At 33.7% G+C, this 22217-nt stretch overlaps 1 protein-coding gene across 1 annotated transcript; it reads left to right on the top strand.

Moving 5' to 3' along the window:
- The first annotated feature begins 385 nt into the window (after positions 1-385).
- On the top strand, positions 386-21558 carry LOC126778447 (uncharacterized). The gene is made up of 4 exons (XM_050501993.1): positions 386-447; positions 13799-13943; positions 20001-20157; positions 21418-21558. Exons 2-4 carry the CDS (start codon positions 13879-13881, stop codon positions 21556-21558), a joined length of 363 nt encoding a protein of 120 aa, XP_050357950.1. The 5' UTR covers positions 386-447; positions 13799-13878.
- Positions 21559-22217: the final 659 nt, after the last annotated feature.

The raw sequence follows: 22217 nt of genomic DNA on the forward strand, positions 1-22217 counted from the left end.
AGGTTTGTTTGTTTCGATGAAGTTATTTTTGTATTTTTTACATTTGGGTGTATTATATGGACTAAAAGATAATGTTTATATATAATTTTAGAATTATTAAATATTTATTATAAAAAATTTTATTGACCATTGACAACGATATTAATAAAAAAAAAAAAAAAATAATTTAAAAAATTATTTATTTCTTATTTAAATGTGTAATAATAATGTTTATTTATGTAATTATAACGGAACAGCAACCGTTTGAAATATAAAAAGGTTTTTTTTCCTTTATTGAAGTAAAACCACGGTTGAGCACAAGTACAATATTAAAGCGGCGTAAAATGATATTTCAGGTTTACGCGGCGAGTAATAAAATGAAATTGTTTTTATGTTTCCATTTTGTAATGTTGCCTTGCTGTTGTGTTTTTGATGTAACTGTTTATATTTCCATTACAAAGACCGTACGTACGTATTTCCGCATTTATTCATTGTAAAAATATTGCAGGTTTTTGAATAGGCGATTATAATTAATAATTTTATATTTAAGTCAATCTTTTTACCAGATAAAATAAGCTTTATAACATACTGGCAAACGGGCCATCTGATAGTAAATGGTCACCATCACCCATAGACATTGGCAAGGTGAGAGATATTAATAATCACTTACACTGCCAATGTCAGTCGAGAAAATAACAATAATACGTATCGCTGTTTGGCGGTAGAATATGAGTGGATGGTACCTAACCAGATGGGCTTATACAAAACCAAGTAAGAGTTTCACCAAATTAATTAAATACAAAAAGCAGGCATATTAAAACTCTGCAGAAATTTCCACTGAGCTATCTCTGGCATTAAATAATTTTAAAGTTTTAATCATATAATATCGGCTTTCACATCAAGGCCGCTATCAACACAGAACGACCAGCCACTGAACATAACCACGAATATTCCTCCATTCAATTTCCGTCTCCTTGCCGCCAAGTGAATTCTTTCATCAAATTCACATTTATAAAATGTAATATTTTTTTTACTAGTACGTATAAACAATGTCAAAATATTTTTTTACTCGCAATCTTTTTTTTGTATACAGTTGAGTACATATAAACGTAGTAAAAGGCATATCAATATATAAATACTGACACATACATATGTATAAAATATAGGACCGTAGACACTTTTTATGTATGTTTCTTTATTTATTTTTTATACGTGAGTGAAGTATTTCGGACTATGCAGGACATATAGATCATAAGTGCGTGCGAAAACACAGGTACAATTTATACTTCCTCGCTCTCATAATCCGGCAATCTGACAAGAACGGGAGAGTTTAGACGCAAGACCAATGGCTTTTCGTGCTTTCCGATTTCGGTGCGACTTGGTTTGAAGTCAGCACCTCGGAGTCTGCGGTCTTATAAGACCACAGTAGCTATATAGCCATTAGACCAACGAGGCAGATGATTCCAGTTTTATAAGTATATTATGTATTCAATATAGTAATAAATATATCACACAAAGCTATAACCTCATCAATTCAGTTTGTTAATTTTGATAGTCTTTTTACTTTTATTTACTCGAGCATTACATCGTTAAAAACACGCATATTTCTTTAAAAAACTTAAAAAAAATACTTAGTAGAATTATTGATTATAGCTAAAATGTGTATTTATTGTTCTTAAAATAAAAAAAATAAACTTGAAGTATTCGAATACAAGGAAATTTTGTTTGCTTAACATTTATTTCAGTTTATATTGTCATTAATCGAGCCAATGAAATAAATATATTCATACTATATTTAATTAAATGTTCATATTAGGAAAAGTTATAAAGGAAATACACAGATATATAAATGTTTCACAGCGTATAATAATTATAATAAATACTTCATCTCGTCGCAACAGATTATAAAATGTTTTTTTCTTTCGAGGCTGTATATATTTATTCTTAAACTAGTGTCATCACTATAAAATGACAGGACGCGTAAAATATTAATACCGCGCTGTGTTATTATATTATTTGGTTTTATCGTTTTTACTTATGCATTTATATTCACTATTTCATTTAAAAAAAAAGTTAATTCTTTTTTTAAATCTCTATTGTGTTATATTGTTTGATATCGAGATTGTGACTCAATATACAATATTATTCGCGTGTATGAATGATGAATGATCCTTTGAAGTACTATCTATCACTAAATCTTTATCTATTTTTAGCTTAAGTGGTGAAATGTTCACCCTTTAACCGTGCGTTAACTCAAGTCGTAATATCGGTATTACAAATTAAATAATACATATTATATATTATTTTCCTGGCTAAACTCTTTGCCGACAATTCCGTCATCGATAATTGTAGTGCGCTGCCACCTACAATACCTTCATGTGGCCATACGATGCCTGACATTAAAATCAGGCAAAGTGATGTGCGTGTGGAGCTGCAATCACTTGATGTACGGAAAGCCAGCGGTCCCGATGGAATACCAGCCATAGTGGTGAAGAAGTGCGCAGCGGAGCTGTCTCCTGTGTTAACGCGCCTGTTTCAACTTTCTCTCTCTTCGGGATGTGTGCCGGAGGCTTGGAGAAGGGCTAATGTGCAAGCGGTTCCCAAAAAAGGGGATCGGTCTGACCCGGCAAATTATCGACCAATAGCTATCACCTCAGTACTTTGTAAGGTGATGGAACGGATTCTAAACAACCAACTGATCCATTACCTAGAAGATCACCGTCTAATTAATGATCGTCAGTACGGGTTTCGATCAAAACAGTCCACAGGTGATCTTCTAGCGTACGTAACACACCTCTGGGGTGAAGCTATCGACAAGCATGGAGAATCGTTGGCTGTCAGCCTCGATATCTCCAAGGCTTTCGACAGGGTCTGGTACAGAAGTCTTCTCTCCAAGCTGCCGGCATATGGTCTGCCTGCTCCGCTATGCACCTGGATTGCCAGCTTCCTACACAAGCGTAGCCGTCATGTTTTAGTTGATGGTTGCGCTTCACAATTCTATGTAGTGAATGCTGGGGTCCCCCAGGGATCTGTGCTATCTCCCACACACTTTCTTTTGCATATCAATGATATGCTTTCTCTTGGGAACATACATTGCTATGCAGACGATAGTACAGTGCATGGTGCACGGACGCGCAGTGGCTGGGCGAGCGGAAATTGAGGAGAGGCGGAAGGATCTTGTCATTGAACTCGATAGGACGTTAGAGCTCATCGCCAAATGGGGCTCTGATAATCTTGTTGAGTTTAATGCCAAGAAAACACAGGTATGCGCTCTCACGGCGAAAAAGTCAACATTTTCCCCTCTTCCCTCCCTCTGTGGTACTCCGCTGGTGATGCAAAGCAAAATCGCCATGCTGGGGATTGACGTTCGCTGCGACCTTAGTCCAAGGGATTACATCGAGGCTGTTATAAAAACAGCTTCACGGAAACTCGGAGTTCTGAACAAGGTGCGGCGCTTTTTCACGCCACAACAACTGTGCCTGCTGTACAAAACACAGGTACGATCTTGCGTGGGATATTGCTCGCACCTTTGGGATGGCTCCGCTAAGTACCTACTTGAGGCCTTGGACCGGTTGTAGCGTCGTGCCGTACGCATTATTGGCGACGTAAAGATCACAAACACCCTTGAACCTTTACAATTGCGTCGTGAGATAGCAGCACTGAGCGCTTTCTATCGACTGTATCACGGCGAGTGCTCTGAGGAATTATTTTCTCTAATTCCTGCTTCCCCCTTCCTGCTTAAGTCCACGCGAGCTGGTTCTCGATGTCACCGCCTAACTGTGACATCAATTCCATCGCGCACAAAGAAATTTGGCAACTCCTTTCTTTGTCGCACTTCCAAAAAATGGAATTCCTTACCAGCTCACGTGTTCCCCTCCTCTTACAACCCGGGTTCCTTCAAACGAGGCGTGAAGAGGCATCTTGCGGGCCGGCAAGGCGAAGGCGGCTAGTGCAGAACGTTTTTTCCGTCTGTACTGGCCGTCGTCGCGTTTGGACTCTACTACCACTTACCATCAGGTGGAGTAGAGTCATTTGCCCTCCCGGCGAATATAAAAAAAAAATATATATATATATTATAAATCAGCTCGCTATGCACACACACCGTCTTCACTTCGCGCCAATACCAATATATATGTTCTATTTTCCCGCGCTCCACGATGTGTCATCCAAAATGACAGATGGACAGATATACAGATAACAAATATTAATATTATAAAATACTAATTAATACATTATTGTAGATGTGTGTACACTACAAGTGGGATAAAAATTACAAAAGGTAAATACGAAAATAACTTAATACGAGCATGTTACCCGGTTGTAGGGCTTTGTGTTGGCTTATCTGGGCGGATACCATATTAAAATATCTTTGTTCCGGATTGAAAGGTAAATGTAATTACAAAAAAACAGTATAAAACATTTTATACGAAATTAAAATACAATTAAAACAACTTTATTGTAAAATGTAATTGTTATGTTTGAAATTAAAAATTTTGAATTTGATCGTTTACTATGGTAACTCTGCTCGTCTGCTTTCTTAAAATAAAATATGGACTCATACGGATCTTCACCTGAAAAAGTTACTTGCAAAATGTATGAATCAAGGGTTCATATATTGCCAGACGGTCACTACTGTAGCTACACGATATTACCGAAAATTAAAATGAATGCGCTTGTTGTGTGGGATGTATAAATGCGATTATAATAATAATTTCAGATTTAAATTTGAAAAGAGCGCATTTTGTAGTTAACTTTCTCTCTCGAATTTCAATTTATCGAGTATTACCGTTCTTTCAAATTTCATCATAGCTTCAGCATCTAGCTTCAGCAATGCCACCTTTCATACATTTTGAGGCACGTTTTTTATACACAAAGTTTCATCTCCCTTCCTATAACCGTAACCGTAACCGTAACAGCCTGTGAATGTCCCACTGCTGGGCCAAAAGCCTCCTTTCCTCATTTTGAGGAGAAGGTTTGGAGCTTATTCCACCACGCTGCTCCGATGTGGGTTGGTGGAATACACATGTGGCAGAATTTCAATGAAATTAGACACATGCAGGTTTCCTCACGATGTTTTCCTTCGCCGTAAATTACGAGATGAATTATAATCACAAATTAAGCACATGAAAATTCAGTGGTGCTTGCCCGAGTTTGAACCCAGGATCATCGGTTAAGATTCACGCTTTCTTACCACTGGGCCATCTCGGCCCTTCCTATAAAATAAACTAAAATAAAACCGCACGATAGCCGACATCAGACCGTTGATGCGGTCAAAAATATCGAAACATATTCATAAAAGTAATATATTTTCCTTTCGAATTTCTTTTCAATTTCCCAGCAATAAAATACCTCCTTACGAGCTTATCGTGTTCATAAAATATTCCGACACGATCTCTGAGAGGTTTACGGCCATAGTTATCTCGTTTTTTGTTTATTTTTTATGATCAGAGGGAAACTTTTGACACTTATATGTTTTTACAACATTACTGGTCATGTTTATAACCTATTTACTAAGAATACTACATTTAATAGTCATTTTATTGGTCTTTTTTCCGCTACTTTGAACGGGTTTTCCTTATACCGCCTACTGAATATTCCAGTCTATTTTGAACTAATAGATATTGTGATGTTTCGAAGAATAGGTATTGAAAAAATCTTGAAGGCAGGGCTTTGTAACAAGCCCGTCTGTACATGTATCCCAAAAATTCAACCGCTCTCATCACAAATTCAACTACCAAACAGCAATACTAGCATTGCAGCGATATAGTATTGTTGTGTTCTGATTTGAAGGGTAAGTGAGACATTGTAACGACAGGCACAAGGGACATAACATCTTAGTTCCCAAGGCGCATTACCAATGTAAGGAATATCTAAGATTTCTTTCAGCACCAATGTATAATTATGGGTGGTATAATTTGCCAGTATACCTACCTGTTATAAATTAATTCAAAAAAGATAAAAACCAAAATCCATTTTCCATTAGAAACCTGTATATATCATGCTTACAAAATTGATTATTATTGGTGTTAAATAAATGACTATTTTGACAGCGTGCTGTTGGAGTTTTTCTGTTAGCTATATAATAATAATAATGTCCTCCAGACCGATTTCGGCCACGGCGGCCAATCGCAAGAGAGATTAGCCAACTACGCAGGAGATATTATAGTGCACAAGTGTCTGCGCGCGAACACAGGTGCACTCTCTATTCCTTAACTCTCATAATCCGATAGGACGGCAATCCGACATGACCGGAAAGAGTTCAGGCGCAGGACCAACGGCTTCAACTTCAACTTCAACTACACTTCCAACTTCCAGACTCCGGGCTGCTACTGAGAATTTTATGACAGAAAAATCCAATAACTTTTTATTGGCCCGACCTGGGAATTGAACCCAGGACCTCCGGGTCTGCGGCCTTATATCAAGCCACTAAACCAACGAGGCAGTGATTATTATAGTTAGCTATATATATAAGGGATGGTGAGATTTATGTAGTTTTTGAAACACAAAATCACTCCTATTGTCGATATACATATGTATGTACCTGCTATTAAGACTTAACAACATTTATGTAATTTATTTATTTACTTAAATGTTCTAGTACCTGAATGTTGTCAGCTGGAAGCTGAAGTTTCCAGCTTTCAGTTCAGTTTACTTTCGTAACCAAACTGAATATACAGTTACAGAAGGAATAAATAGGGGAAGCGTAATAACATGAAAATGAAACAAAAAGTGAAGTGTCTGGACCTTTGTAAACTGCTAAGCGATTCGGAATATTTTATTAATATATTTTTCTCGCTGTTGTAATGAAATACTTCTTTTTTTCACCAACTATTTTATAACCCAAAAACTCTCAAATTTTTATTTCAAAGTTTTGATTTTTAACGACAATTATTAGAAGTTGGAGAAAATCAACTTCCTTGATTTGTTTACGTGCCGACTTTATTAGTTTTTATTTATTATTATATAATTACAAACTAAAAGAGGGAAATCTCTTGTTATCGACTTAATTACTACATTTTATGTATTTGTTTTTTTTATTTGTTCATTTACTATTATTCTTCTTCTCCATATTTTCTTCTACGCCATTAATCTTATGGTTTTCTGTTTAGATGCTGCATCGCGAATTAGGGGATTCAGCGAAAATCTTTAAAGCAGGTCGAAGCCCAGCAATGGGACATCTACAGTCTGCTACTTTACTTTCTTACTTTTCAAAAGGAAGAAAAAACTATTAAAAATTTAAGATATGTGATTAATATTGAAGAAACATTTTGGTTCAATGGTCGTCTTATACACGTTGTTCTAAATGCTATTTACAAATCCTGCTGAAATATCAAATTTCATATTTATATACTTATAGCCAAGGACCGGGTAACTCGTATTCGCCTAATTAACTAAATTAATTGTAGCGTATAAGGGGTGGTTTTGTTATACTTTGGTTCCTCGTTCAGCAGCTTGACTCAAAGTTATTTAAAGTTATACAAAGAACAAATGATTTATAAAATAATGTTAGAATACGTGATTTTTTACTATAATCCTTTACGGTAAATAATCATTTGATATGAACTTTGTTACGGAATTTATGCATCTATAAAATTTATTCTAGATAGTAAAATAGAATATTCTAGATAGTAATTTTTTATTATGGTACAATAACTTATGTAAAAACCAACCATTACATTGGAAACCAACGCTGGCCAACGTATAGAGGAGAAGTATAAATTTAATTGGTGCTCCTTCGTTATTTTACTGCCTTTTTGCTCAGAGGACACTAAATCATTTGATCACTTATGGTAAGTGATCGCCACCACCCATAGTAATATAAGCCATTCGTTATACTAACATGCGCAGCGTGCGGATCTAAGTTTTGTCATATTTTTGGTTGTTGTCATAGTGGCTCAATCGCCTTTATTTGGATAACGTACATATATATTAATAAAAAAACACAAATTGATTGATTTTATTTCCTTTCTATGACCTCCCGAATAATAATCAAGGAATAAGTTTTGAAGCTTAAAGCCAAAATAAATTAAACAACAAAGTAAGGCAAAGGAAAATAATATAACAAAAATATATAATCTTTTGAATATAAAAATAATAATTATAATACAAAATCATAATTTAGTTAAATTTAAAATATAGTCAGAACTCATTACGTCAGATACATCAAATTGAAACAAACAAACGCGTTAATAAATAAAAAAAAATAAAAATAAAAAAAAGGCGGTAGTTGTATCCGTGTTGTTCCACAACTATTTATATTTCAATACACCATGTACAAGTGACATTAGACGTTACTAGGACGGGATTATCAATCAATAGCTGTCCTCATATTTGTTCGTCAGTTGCCTTTCGTTGGTGGTGCTAGTAAAATGATGTCATCAGGCATTTTTAGTATAAGCTTTGTTTGTGTGTGTGCGTGTGCCAATGCTTACCGATGTGGACTGAAGGCCGTTCATCATGGTGTTTTTTTGGACAATTATTATATTTTTTCTCATCCTTCTCCTTTCGGGTCATATCAACGGATTAGCATGGAGACATAGTTGCGGGTAATGTTTTAATTTTTATATTAATCAGCGTTTTAAATTTAATTTGCTTTTGATCCTTACAGTCTTGAATTATCTATCTGTATTAATAAATGAGATGAAAAAACACTAGACCGATATACATAAAATTTATACCACTACATGCAGCGCACTTGGGAAAAGTTTTAAGTTTTAATGTTAAAAGTTTACATTAATTTATCTATGACGTGACTATTGACGTGAAAAACAATAACATTATGTATTTGTATTATATTTTATTTTACTTACTTACTCAAAGTACTAAGCAATTTTTAAGTTTTTTTTTTCATAAATTAAAAAAATTATGTCAGAATTCATTCATAACTTCTTTCGAAAAGATTATCCTACCAGGATGTACTGATTCACTGATTAGCTGTGCTCTGCTTTACCCGACAACCTCAGTGCTGCACTGGCTGATTATCCCCGACTTTGACGAGCACTCACCTGATGGTAAGTGGTCACCGCCGCCCATAGACATTGGCTCTGTGGGAAATATTAAACATTACCTACAAGACCAATGCGCCACCAACTTGGTCGTAGATATGTGATATTTTTTTTCGTTTCTACCCAGACGTGCTTACTCTATCACAATGCAAAAATACTTTTATTTTATATACTACAATCTTACTTAAAACGTTTTCAATCCTACAACACAGCTGATTCTTTTTAACCATTTTTTACCCATTCCACGATTACGTGGTAATATGTATAAACCAGACGGGTAAATGGGCCACTTGAGAATAAAATGTCACCTGTGTTTATGACGAAAGTCAGTATCGATATTCAATACTGAATTCGTACTTATTCAATTCAGAAATTATGTAATTTCAGCATAAAACATATAGTCTAACAAAAACTTGATCAGGAATTAATCGGTAAAAGAAAATCATCAGGACTTTTTATGTAATCATGGCAAAAATAATGTGCTTCTTATATTCACAATATGAAGCAAACCTGTTGTGGTGTACTTACCACACTAAGAACGCTACATAACCCATTTCTAATAATATATGCAGCTGGCTATTAGATCTAAAATGCCCCTTCTGACCGTCTGTACACCAACTCACATTTTACATTGAAATGAAACAATTTAAGTAAATAATTTAAACGTTATTAGACCACGTATTTCATTCCCATGAATTCTTAAAAGGATCGACCGTCAGTATGCATCTTGAATTTTGTAATAGTTGTTAACATAGGACCAGTGTGGGTATTGGATGATGTCCTTCTGACTGAGGATAGCCATTTTTGCAGGACATATCATAGTGCACAAGTGTGTGCAAATATGCTCTCATAATCCGATGTGACGGGAAATCTGACATGATTAGATCTAGTTTTATGTGCTTTCTAAGGCACGAGAGAACAGACACAGTCCTCTCCAAGACTCCGAGATCAGACTGAAAATTTATCTCCTGAAAAACTTTAGTCGAATGGATAGATACCAACCCACACAACGATTATTCTAACACCAAACAAATATTTATTATTCTTGTGTTCCGGTTTAAGGGATAAATTAAAGATAAATTAGCACAAAGGAACTCAAATCTTAGATATCAAAGTATCAACAGTACCTACAAATTTCTAGCAATTGTGCCTTTCTAAAATATATTTAAAAAATGAGTAGGTGGCATTAACAGTGGGGCCCAGGCGCCAGACATCTCGACTATGAACATATTTATGTCGATCTGTTGCGATTTCAGCCATTAGGTGATTAACCTAATTAAAAAATATATAGTTTTTATACATTTGTGCGTTTGCCAGACTCTAACACAGTTTCTTAGTTAGACTGACACTTGCGGAATAAATGCCATGTTTTTTTTAGTCTGTGGTTGTTTTAAGTAAAAGTTATATAACTATATTTTACTTTAACGAAATGCCCGGTAAGAAGAAATATTGAATACATTCGCTTGTTTGCAAATTTTTATTTAATAATAAATGCTATGTTATTAAATGTTTTTGTTAAAAATAGTTAGAAAATCAGTTGTCAGACTAGTCGATCGATGGTCAGGCGGAATTGTTAATATATAATATTGTTATATACAGAACGCAGAGGACATTAAAGTTGACGTTACAAAGGACTTATTTCAATACCAAGCTATGCCTGGATACACACTGAAATTATTTACACTTTTTGTTTCAATTTTAAGCTTTAACTTACTTAACAATTTTATGTTCTTGAAGTTAAATATTCATATAAAAGAGATGAAATTTACACTTGTCGGCAATTTAAAGCGGATGAAACTGCAGAGTGCAGCTTTCTAATAACAATATTATGTACTAAAACCTCAAAATCTTCTAATTTTTGACGAGCCGGTTGGTTTGATTGCCTGCCTTTCACGCCGGAGGTTGTGGGTTCGATTCCCACCCAGGACAGATATTTGTGTGCATGAACATGTCTGTTTGTAATTATCTATATAAGTATGTATTAACAAAAGAAAAATAGTATATGTAGTATATCAGTTAGTTGTCTGGTTTCCATAGTACAAGCTCTGTACAAGCTTAATTTGAAATCGGATGTCCGTGTGAAAAATGTACCAGGATATTATAAATTTTTAAATAATTCTAATTAAACGTAGTAGTATATATTTACGAAAAAATAAACATACCCATTATATATCTCTTATTATTGGTAACTTTGTGATGGTCAACATGCGTTGCAATAAGATTCTATTATTTACACGATGTGCGTCATGTTACAAAAATATTATATATACTTACCATTTATTAGAAGTATGATTGACTTATGTAGTACGTTTTATTATAAGCTAAATTATTAATTTAGACAAGAGGGCTGGTTAATTTTCCGCCCAGAGAATCGGAGTGGCGATTTAAAGGGTAAATGCTGCTAGTAGTCTCGCCACCATTCTACGTTATGATTTTTACAGCAGCTATTTATAATTTTCAATTATAGATATTTAAGGCTCCCCCTAGTATTTAATTATTTTGTAATAATATCCATTGGATTCTTTTCTATGTTAGTAATAATGACGTTATACTATCGAGAGGTGCTTAGCTCCCATTCGTAATTTTACAGGGTTATCTTACTTATTTATATATACGTTTATTGTAAAGGCATTAACCGCCTCTAAGTACGGAAACATGTTCTGCATTCAAACAAAATCTTATCTAAAAATATTAAACTAGCCATTATCTTATATATTATATCTTATATATATTGTGTGTCTCGAAAACGGCTCTAACGATTTAGCTAAGACTTTGTACTAAGATTTTGCTTTTTAAATTTATAAAAATGTAATTTTATACAAAACAATATATTTATTTATTACTAATTATTAGAGCCCATGCTCAGCTCGGTCTCCTTACTATATTTTGTGCATGCGAGGTCGTACACGCACGTAAAACCCGCGTAAAACTCTGTAATAATTTCTCTTTTCTACCCCACGTTTTTCATTTTGTTTAATCTCGTGTCAAGTAATATGTCTTGTTGATTAATGATTTCTTAATGTGCCAATTGGCAAACTTAATATATCTGTGGATTTTTTCAATAGATTCCCTCAATCTGTCACTCGATATAATCTATCAATACGACCGGATAGAGTTATACAGGTGTATATATGTATAACACTATTCGGTCGTGTCGTCAGGCAAGTTTGACCTCAACTTACTAACAGATAAAAAAAATTAAATGCGAGTGAGTAAAATATTCTAGTTTGAGGATAAATTCTTAATGTCAACGCTGTTAAATCTAATACGGTTTTTAAGTTGAGTGTTTGAGTGTTTATTTCATTTGTCACTCATGTTTATAGCACCGAATAAGTAGAGATAATTATTATTATAGTTGTTATAATTGTTAACGAATCGAACCGATAACTGAACCACAATTTGTGCAAAATTAGGTTTCATACTAATTATTATTTATGTCGAGATCATGCGTTCATAAATATCCATAGTCAGTCAGCCAGGTAAATCGAGAGTTGCGGAAAAGTCTGCTGTTACAATCCGGTTATAGGAAAAAGGAAATCGGAAAAATATTCAACACGACCTTGAAAAAAAAACAAATCTCACAGTGACAAGTACTTTTAACAAATATGTCATTTATAAAATACAAATACATACATTTTTGGTAGCGCTCAGCGCATTAAGCGCTTTCTCTTATCCTATGGATGCGCTTAACGTGCTTATAACATGAAGTGTCCGTCAAATCAAACCATTGAAAGCACATAATTTAAGCTAAGGATACGGTAGTATAACTCACGCTGCTGACTCTCAGGCGAGTTAGACTATCTTTTTTCGACCAGGAGACAATAATTTATAACAAGAGAGTACGTAAACGCAGGTGCATTTCCTATACTCAAAAATTTATAATAGGACGGTAATATGACATGAATGATAGGAGACCATATTAAAGAATTAACATTATTTCTATAGCATGAGAGTGTAACCCAAATTTCTAACTTTGGACTGTTAGTGACATATTTTTTGACAGAAAACTCAACGTGGTTCAAGTAGAGGTTTCGCAACAGAGCCTCATTGGCAATCAATCGTTTTTTCTCCGCTTGGCCGCACTAGTGTGTCCGAGCCCTTAATATCCACCGCGTTGCTAAGCTAATTGTAGAAATGTCATTTCTATAGCTTCAATGAGCAATACGCATAATGAATCTAAACATGTATGTGTTTGTGCGTTTTAACAAGTCTTAAAGGAAGTATATTAACGCGTGGTTTAATGCAATTTCGACCTTGGCTTTAAGTACTAAGGGTTCAAATAATTGTTAACTTGATTATAGCAATAAGAAATTTTCGTCATTCATTAAAAAAAGATGAGTTAAACATACGAATCGGTATCACAAGGCATGAAGTTACTATATTATAAAAGGAGGTTTATGTGTTTCTCGTTTTATGGAATACAATAATCTGTTTATGGACAGCTAATTTCATCTAGCACAACTAAAAAGAGCACCTTTGACAACTAATAAAGCGACAAAAATATAAGAGATACGAATTTAATTAATAAATCTCTTCCAGTAAACACGCGCGCCGCCGCTAGTTCGCAAGTAATTGGTTTATATTACACCACGTGCAGTCAGTAGGACAAGTTCGAAAGAATTACCCTTATTTTGTTATACAATATCCTATAAATATAATTGTTGTCAACTACAACTGTTTTGCCTGAATGAATACGAATATTTAAAAACAAATTGTACTAAAAATGTTAAAATGACTTACAAGTAAATAAATTTATTTCAAAATATAAATTCGAATTCATAACGAAAAAAATTAACGTTCGATCGCTGTTCCAGTCGTCTTAGGTGCTCGCTAGATGGCGCTGTATGGGATTCGTAGGTAGGCGCTAAGCTGTCAGTCTCACGCCGACCACCCGATGGGAAAGACGTCTGGGGGCCGTCCTGAGGCAGGAGTCCGCGCGCACAGAGTTAATAACCGCAGGTGATTTGGATGATTTGTAAAAGGGCATGCCGTATATAAAAATCTTTTAATTCTTTACAAGAAATAAACGCAGCTTACAGATACTTCGCACGCATGACAACGCTTTTCAGCTATTATAACGCTGTTATCTTTTACTATGCACTGGGATATTCATTTATGCTATTCAAGTTAAAACTTATTTATCTTAACTAGGATTAAAAGGTGGGCGTGCCACATGACAATCGCTAATAGAAATACTATAAACAGTAGCGCTTTGATTGGGAAAGCATCATGAAAGAGATCATTTTATATAAGGAGTATTATATTTTCATAAAATACTAACACTTGATAGAAATATATATTTAATTGTTTTACCTGCAGTTTCTGAAACTTTGGTCAAAATGAGGTAATCTAATTCGGTTTTAATAAGTACGCTTATTGGTCGCTTGTCACGTCATGATCGGATCTTATCGGTCACCGACCAATGACCATTCAGGAGCTCTAGACATTGGTATGTTAGTTTCTTATGAAACCCTCGAAATATATATGTTATGATTTAATATAACACATATTTAAATATACTCATTATAAACTGCTTCAAATTTTCTAATTATAACACTTTATTTTATATTTTTATAGCACTTTATTTTTTTTAATACTTCTAAGTAAAGTTTATTAAAAATAACAATAATTTTTATTGATTAGATACACATTTGAATTATTTTACAATGTTTTTTTTTTTATTGGGCACTATTCCCTTACTTCACTACAGATGTTGTAAAAAAATAGATAATTAACATAATGTTATCTTTTATTTTACTAATATTATTTAATAAATGTAAGAGTTGGTATGGCCTAGATGATGATATAAGTTCTAATAAAATTTGGACGTAAACTAAAACAGAATTCTATCTTTATTCATTTATAAAAAAATAATTAAAGGCTAGCAAAACGCGGCGGCGATGCGGCGGCTTACAACAAGTTATGTAAGTTAAATTTACATGAAAATACCATGTTGTTTTTAAATTTAAAATAATGAAATGAATTTTACAAATGAAATTATGTAAATAAACTATGGCACAACACAGTTATAAATAAATATATTTGCAAAGTATGAAAATAAATAAATTATGATTTATCATCATCTTCATCAACCCGTCGTCCACTGCTGGACATATGCCTCTAACACACGGTACTGAGCTCGATCTTTAGCTCTGTCTCCATCCGCTGCCAGCCACTTTGCAAATATTGTCAATGCACCTAGGCTAGGTCCGGAGGGCGTCCTACGCTACGTTTGCCAAGGCGTAGTCTCCACTCCAGAACAAGTCTACTCCAATGGTTGTCGGTTCTGCGACATGTGTGTCCAGTCCACTGCCACTTCAGCTTATTAATCCTTATCATTATAACATTAATTTAAATAACAACAAATAAAGTATGTGGCAATATTATAATTTTAAAATGCTGACAGTATCATACACGTATATAGTAAATTTGTGACAACGCACAATTTATTAAGCCGAGATGGCCTAGTGGCTAGAACGCGTGAATCTTGACAGACTATCGTGGGTTCAAACCCGGGCAAGCACCACTGAATTTTCATGTACTTAATTTGTGATTATAATTCATCTCGTGCTTGATGGTAAAGGAAAACATCGTGAGGAAACCTGTGTGTGTCTAATTTCATTGAAATTATGACACGTGTATTTTACCAACCCGCATTGGAGCAGCGTGGTGGAATAAGCTCTAAACCTTCTCCTCAAAATGGGAGAGGAGGCCTTAGCCCAGCAGTGAGACATTAATTAGATGTTACTGTACTACTGTACTGTACAATTTATTAATTTATTTTTATTGAGTTAAGGAATATGATGTACCATGATTTGGTAACAATAATTTAATTTAAATATTATTATTTTCTACTCTTAATAGGCCAGCGTTTGACCGTTGACTTGCCTCATGTTATATCGACACGGTCTAGGATGTAGCACGCTTGCCTAGAAGAAACATAAAATATAAAACATGCATATTTATTTCTGTTTTTTACTATTATTTATACAAAATCTATTCCATGATAGATATTGTCATATATGTAAATCTATTATACATACGTACATTTTTAATGAAAGTCGAAGGCCAACGCAGAACACAATCGTGAAATTTTAGAATATAAATTATTATAACTTTTAAAGGACATATTTCATGAGTGAGATATGAAGTGTGTTTTTTCAGAATAGCACACCCTTAAGTAATTCTTGTAACAATAGAAAGGGGTATACATATTACTGGAATTAAATTAATATATTGAAATCTTTATATAATTCCAATTAAATAATCATATTTTTTAGATATTTTACAAGCTATTTGTCTAGCAACTGTATTGCATACAGTTTTTAAATAGCCTTTGTCAACTTTTTAGCTGTCCGAGATAAAGAATCCTTTGTATTGTGATCTAGAGAAGCTGTCAACTGTTACTATTAAAAGTTTCGACAAAATCCATTTGCTAGTTTCCGCATGAAATGTTCGACTAAAGAAAATCCTGTTTTTGCTTTTGTACTGACAGTCCTATGTATTATTTTCAGTTAAAGTATATGCTATGTATAATATATTTATATGTCATAAAATCTTTATTTAACACCTGTTGGCTTCACATGATGTAGACAATGCAGTTTCGACAAGATAAACATTTATTCTGAGTTATTTTTAGTTGATTATTCATTACTAAATTATTTCTAGATCAAGGTTTAGTATAATTTAATGATTGTTTACGTAAAACTAAATCTGTTCGAGATGAATAAGATTATTTATAGTTTCCCAACACTACAATCTTATAATTTTATCTTGGATAATTTATAAAAATAACCATTGAGCTAAAAACTAGCATGCTTATTTACAATCGAAGTTAGTCGTCAATTGTTTGATGACTTACTTCGATTATAAATCTTTATATAGGCGTTTCAAATGTATAATTATTTTTATAATAAATTATTAATATACTTTGCTCTGTACTACAATTTACAATACAAAAAAGCTGCTGTTCCGTGTATCTATATACAATGTACATGTCACCGATTTTCACCCGACACTTCATTTTCCTCACGACGTTTTTACCGCCGAGATGAATTACAAATCAAGCACATGAAAATTCAGTAGTGACTAGATTTTAACGCGTATTCCTTGGTTAAAATCACGTGATAATCACTGGGCCATCTCTGTTACTGGTAATGAATAACATCAGATAATACAGCAGACCGTCGACCCAGATCCTGTTTTTCGTCTGATTTACGTTATCACATACAAACAATGAACTTTTATTTTCACTGTAAAAGCAGATGGTTGGCCGTCAATCTTTCATTCTTTGACATGTGGGAAGCCTTTGACAGGTTACACCTTTCAATAAACATACGATTTTTATTTATCTTTAAACGTAATCAATCATAATCACTTATTATCCAACAGTTTTTTTGTTATTTAGGTATGTATTTTTTTACAATAAAAAATATTTTCGTCAGGGTACAACCTAATTCTATGCGATCACATTGTAATAACAAAGGTCACAATAATAGATTAACATTTCGCAATGCTTTTTTTATTCGACACAGCTTAAAAAAAGCTTCTCAAATCGTCGAATGAATTAATTGTATTGGACATTTCGAGAAATTTATTTAATTGGGCGATTTATGTAAACTAGGATTATGTGTAAGGGCACTCAAAAGTTCATTTATCAACGTTGAATGGTCTTGGAGACTTGCCAAGTTAAATTTTTGCTCGTTTATCGTATAAATGAGAAGCAAAGCTCAGTCTTTGGTTTCAGGTCTGACACATTTGTCATATTAATCCAAGTAAATAAAAGTCTATTCATAATTTAAGCTGAATGCTACAAAACGGAATTAGAAAAAAAACATTAAAATGTTTTTTTATGAGATTGTTAGGCGGACGAGTAAAGGAGCTGATTGTTAGTGGTCAATATCGCCCATAAACATTGGCATCTTAAGAAATATTAAGCATTCTTTACATTGCAAATGCGCCACCAACCTTTAGAATTGTAATATTGTGTCCGGTGTGTCTGTAATTACACTGGCTAACTCACCCTTTAAACGAGAACATGACAATACTAAGTATTGCTGTCTGGCGGTAGAACAAAGCCTCTAATCTACAAAATTAAAAGTCACATATAATATATGACATAGATAGATAATAATTTTATATGTACGAGCATTTATACTATTGAGGCGAAAAGATTAACGCAACAGCTTGAATAAATGGTAAGTAACTAGTTATAATTATAAAATTTAACTTAAAACACAAAATATTGAAGCACAGCGTTTGGCATCAATTCAATATATTTTTAATCAAAGCTAAAATATTCTATATAGTTCATAAAGTTTATTTTGGCAAATATAAAATAATTACTTTTTAAACCAGACAATGTCAGTTTGACATAAAAGAAAGACCTGAATTCATATAAGATGTATTTTGCGATAAAATGATACATAGTGTGATACAAATACGTCATAAAGGGTCCTTAATTATACACGACTGTTATTAAACAAACCACGACTATCTCGTTGTCTAGTGGCTAACTGTAAGGCCGCAGACCTGGTCCTGGGTTCAATTCCCAGGTCAGGCGAATAGAGTTATTACGTTTTTCTGTTAGAAAATTCTCAGTAGCAGCCCAGAGTCTGGCAGTTGGCTCGAAAAACACATAAAGCCGTTGGTCCTGCGCCTGAACTCTTTTCGGTCGTGTCGGATTGCCGTCCTATCGGATTATGAGAGCTAGGGAATAGAGTGTACCTGTGTTTGCATACACACTTGTGCACTATAATATCTCGCATCGGGTATCGCAGTTGCGTAATCTCTCTTGAGATTGGCTGTAGTGGCCGATATCGGTTTGGAGGACATTATTAGTCAAATCAAAATACTTTTTTTTAACATTACACTTACTTATAATCAAATTAGAAACTACAACCGGTTCGGAAAAGAAATAACCTGACCTGTGTGACCTAATTACATAGATATTTAATTTTTACGATATCTCATGCATATATGATTTCCGTAAATATAACATTTCAATGTCGTTCATTAATAAGATTCATTGATATCGGTTTGGAGGACATTATTAGTCAAATCAAAATACTTTTTTTTAACATTACACTTACTTATAATCAAATTAGAAACTACAACCGGTTCGGAAAAGAAATAACCTGACCTGTGTGACCTAATTACATAGATATTTAATTTTTACGATATCTCATGCATATATGATTTCCGTAAATATAACATTTCAATGTCGTTCATTAATAAGATTCATTGATTAATTCCGTCGATCTTCGCGCGCGTCGTGTTTTTCGTTTTCATTAGAATTTGGTTTAGTTAATAGCAAGCTGTAAACGCAAGCGTCCGAACTATACGCGTACATTTATTTCGGTCTGTGTCGTCTCGTTATCTGTTTGTGGCTTACGACCAATAAAAGAGAAGTTCACTTCTTTGTTGGTAAGTTTTTGGTATTTGCACCGTTTGTTAGGAACAATTATTACTTCTCTTTGATAAATATTACACTTAGTATGTTTTATTTTTCCTTTTTATGTTTTGCCATCTCTTTGCATTGTTTACAATAACTCACGCTTACAATTAAATCTTTCTCTTAATCTGCTGTTTTTATGGGTTATGACCTACATGTCACTATTTTAATTTTAAATAATATTTTTTTCTGTTTAAAATCTATTAAAATTTTTATATACAGATTATAATAAAGAACAAAATCGAAATCAAAATACAAAATGCGTAAAAAAATCGTTACAATGCCATACTTAATTAAACAAATTTTGTATACTTAATTAAACAAATCATAATACTAAAGGCCATTGTTATTAATAACCTACTGAAGGTAATAAATATGAATTATCATTAGAAGAAAGTTTTAAGTACATATATATGTATGTATCTAGGCATTATCCTAGTGATCCTAGTGAATTCGTACACTGATATTTGGCAGTACATTGTTAAAATAATAAATCGACATATAATGTACCTCTATTCGTATTTCTTAGGTGATTCAAATGAATATGTAATTTTTTTCGTCAGGGAGTCCGGCGTGTCGTGGGGTCGGCGCGGGCGCGGGGTCGGGGGAGGGGGCGCGCGCGCGGGCAGCTCGGGCGCGTGGCGGCGGCGCGAGCGGCTCGCGCAGTCTCGCAGGCCCATGGAGATCCTCACCAGCCTCTATGCGCTGCTGTCTGGCGGGGTGAGTTAGTTTTATTTATGGACGCTAGGAAGACAGACGAATGGCTAATATTGTGTCTACATTGCAAGAGGTCAATGGCTTTCTACCAGTCAACGGATAATGTCCCCTGTGTAATTCCTTGCTCTTACTCAGCTATACATTTCATATATCTAAACATCAGTAGGATAACTACCGTTATTAACTAACATATTTTATATATTCATAACGTCCATTTGTTGCAAAAATAATATTTGTCCTCTTAGAAAATAGAGCATAATATTTTTACAATCTTGAAAAAAATTATGATACGATAATTAGAGAATAAACCAAGCGAGTATTGTGTACTTAATTATTATTTATTTTAAGTTATTAAATATAACAACAATCGCTTGCAAAGCCTACTCCACTACGACCTCCAAACCGCAACAAATTTTAATTACATTAAAACGGGATTAACGAAACCACGAAAAGATGTATTTCGCTTACATTAAATAAAACCATTTATTAAATTAATTAAATAATTTAATTGTCTATCTCTACTGACATATTTAAAAATGGTAATGATTCCATTTTTAAATATGTTAATTTGGATTTCATAACAACTTGCCCAAAGCGGTTTTACTTCTTTAATACAAAACTGTATTGTGATGTAAATATTATTCCCAAGCTGAACACGTCAACAATATGAAACAGCACGCGACTATAAACACAACAAGTTATACTGAAACTCGACATGCGTTTATAATTAAAGGAATAAATATATGAAGACTGCAGGAAATAGGTCATTTCATACTGAAATGTCTGCTAATTCGTTTTAGGTTTCGTCTGACAGGTCTTTGTAAAAATTTCATAATAGAATTTTAACTGGACGTTAACGCATGGTTGGATGATGGAAGTTTTGTTTTTACATATACAAAAAGTAATTTAACTTTATCTGTGTGTACAATGAATATATGTATGTGTTCGTGTGTGATCGATACGTTATTATCTGGTCTATTCTATGAAATAAGTAATAAAACAATATGCCTTTATTTAATTAATTCGTAAGATTACTTCTCATTTAAACTTCGAAGCACCATGGTAATGTCTTCTCGTGAAAACTACGGGTGCTAAGCTCTTATACTCGTACTATTGTTTGCATTAATTATAACACAAGTTTAATATTTTAATTGAGGAAGTGATTTATTTTTTTGCAAAAACTTTTCGCCTAAATTAAAAAATACTAATTATATTAATAATCTACAGGTAACAAAAACAAGTAACTTTTGTATTTTTTAACAGCAAGGTATTAACCCGAAGATCGACTCTGTAGCGTTCCGCTTGCACTGCGGAGCAACCACCGCTGCGCTACTGGCAGCGAGCGCGGCTCTGACCACGCGCCATCTCGTGGGCAACCCGATAGACTGCATACATACGAGGTAAGTCACGACACACCACATATGACATACAACTAGCGCCCACCCCACACTTATACAAGGTGAAACTACAGCTTGTCGCCTCAATGACATATTAGGAACAAAATAATATGTATTTTGTAAACTTTTTTTTACATAATTATACCACGTATATACAAGAATAACGCCATGGCATTGGCTTATGTTTGTGCTCGAGCATTTACGAGCTGTTAATAAAATTATAAGAAACGTAAATTTTTGTATATAATTTGTATAATTTGTGTATATATTTTCCGATTAAATGACGATAAGTCACTTTTCTTCCGCGTTGTAACGTGAATTATTTTCTGTTATGCAATATAATATAGCTTTATAATTCTATCTTGCATTGATTTCATATCGACAATCTATAATAATATTATAAAGAGGTAAAGTTTGTGAGGTTGTAGGGGGTAATTCCTGGATCTACTAAACCGATTTTAAAAATTATTTTACCAATAGAAAGCTACATTATTTGTGAGTGTCATAGGCTATAAATTAACCTGAAAAATTAGAGCCTCCAAGTAATAAGGAATACATTACCTGAATAAGCATAATGAATTAATAAGAAATTTTTACAGACAGTGTAGTAGTAAGATAATATATCATAGAAAGGAAATGTATATTTTCTTTAAGATATTGGAGGCG

Source organism: Nymphalis io, chromosome 2, assembly GCF_905147045.1.
Source record: "Nymphalis io chromosome 2, ilAglIoxx1.1, whole genome shotgun sequence".
Classification (NCBI taxonomy): Eukaryota; Metazoa; Arthropoda; class Insecta; order Lepidoptera; family Nymphalidae; genus Nymphalis; species Nymphalis io.

Coding starts and splice junctions, on each gene's coding strand:
- LOC126778447 (XM_050501993.1), top strand. CDS start 13,879: ATGGGAAAGACGTCTGGGGGCCGTCCTGAGGCAGGAGTCCGCGCGCAC. Junction 13,944..20,000: donor CACAGAGTTAATAACCGCAG/GTGATTTGGATG, acceptor TTTTTTCGTCAG/GGAGTCCGGCGTGTCGTGGG. Junction 20,158..21,417: donor ATGCGCTGCTGTCTGGCGGG/GTGAGTTAGTTT, acceptor ATTTTTTAACAG/CAAGGTATTAACCCGAAGAT.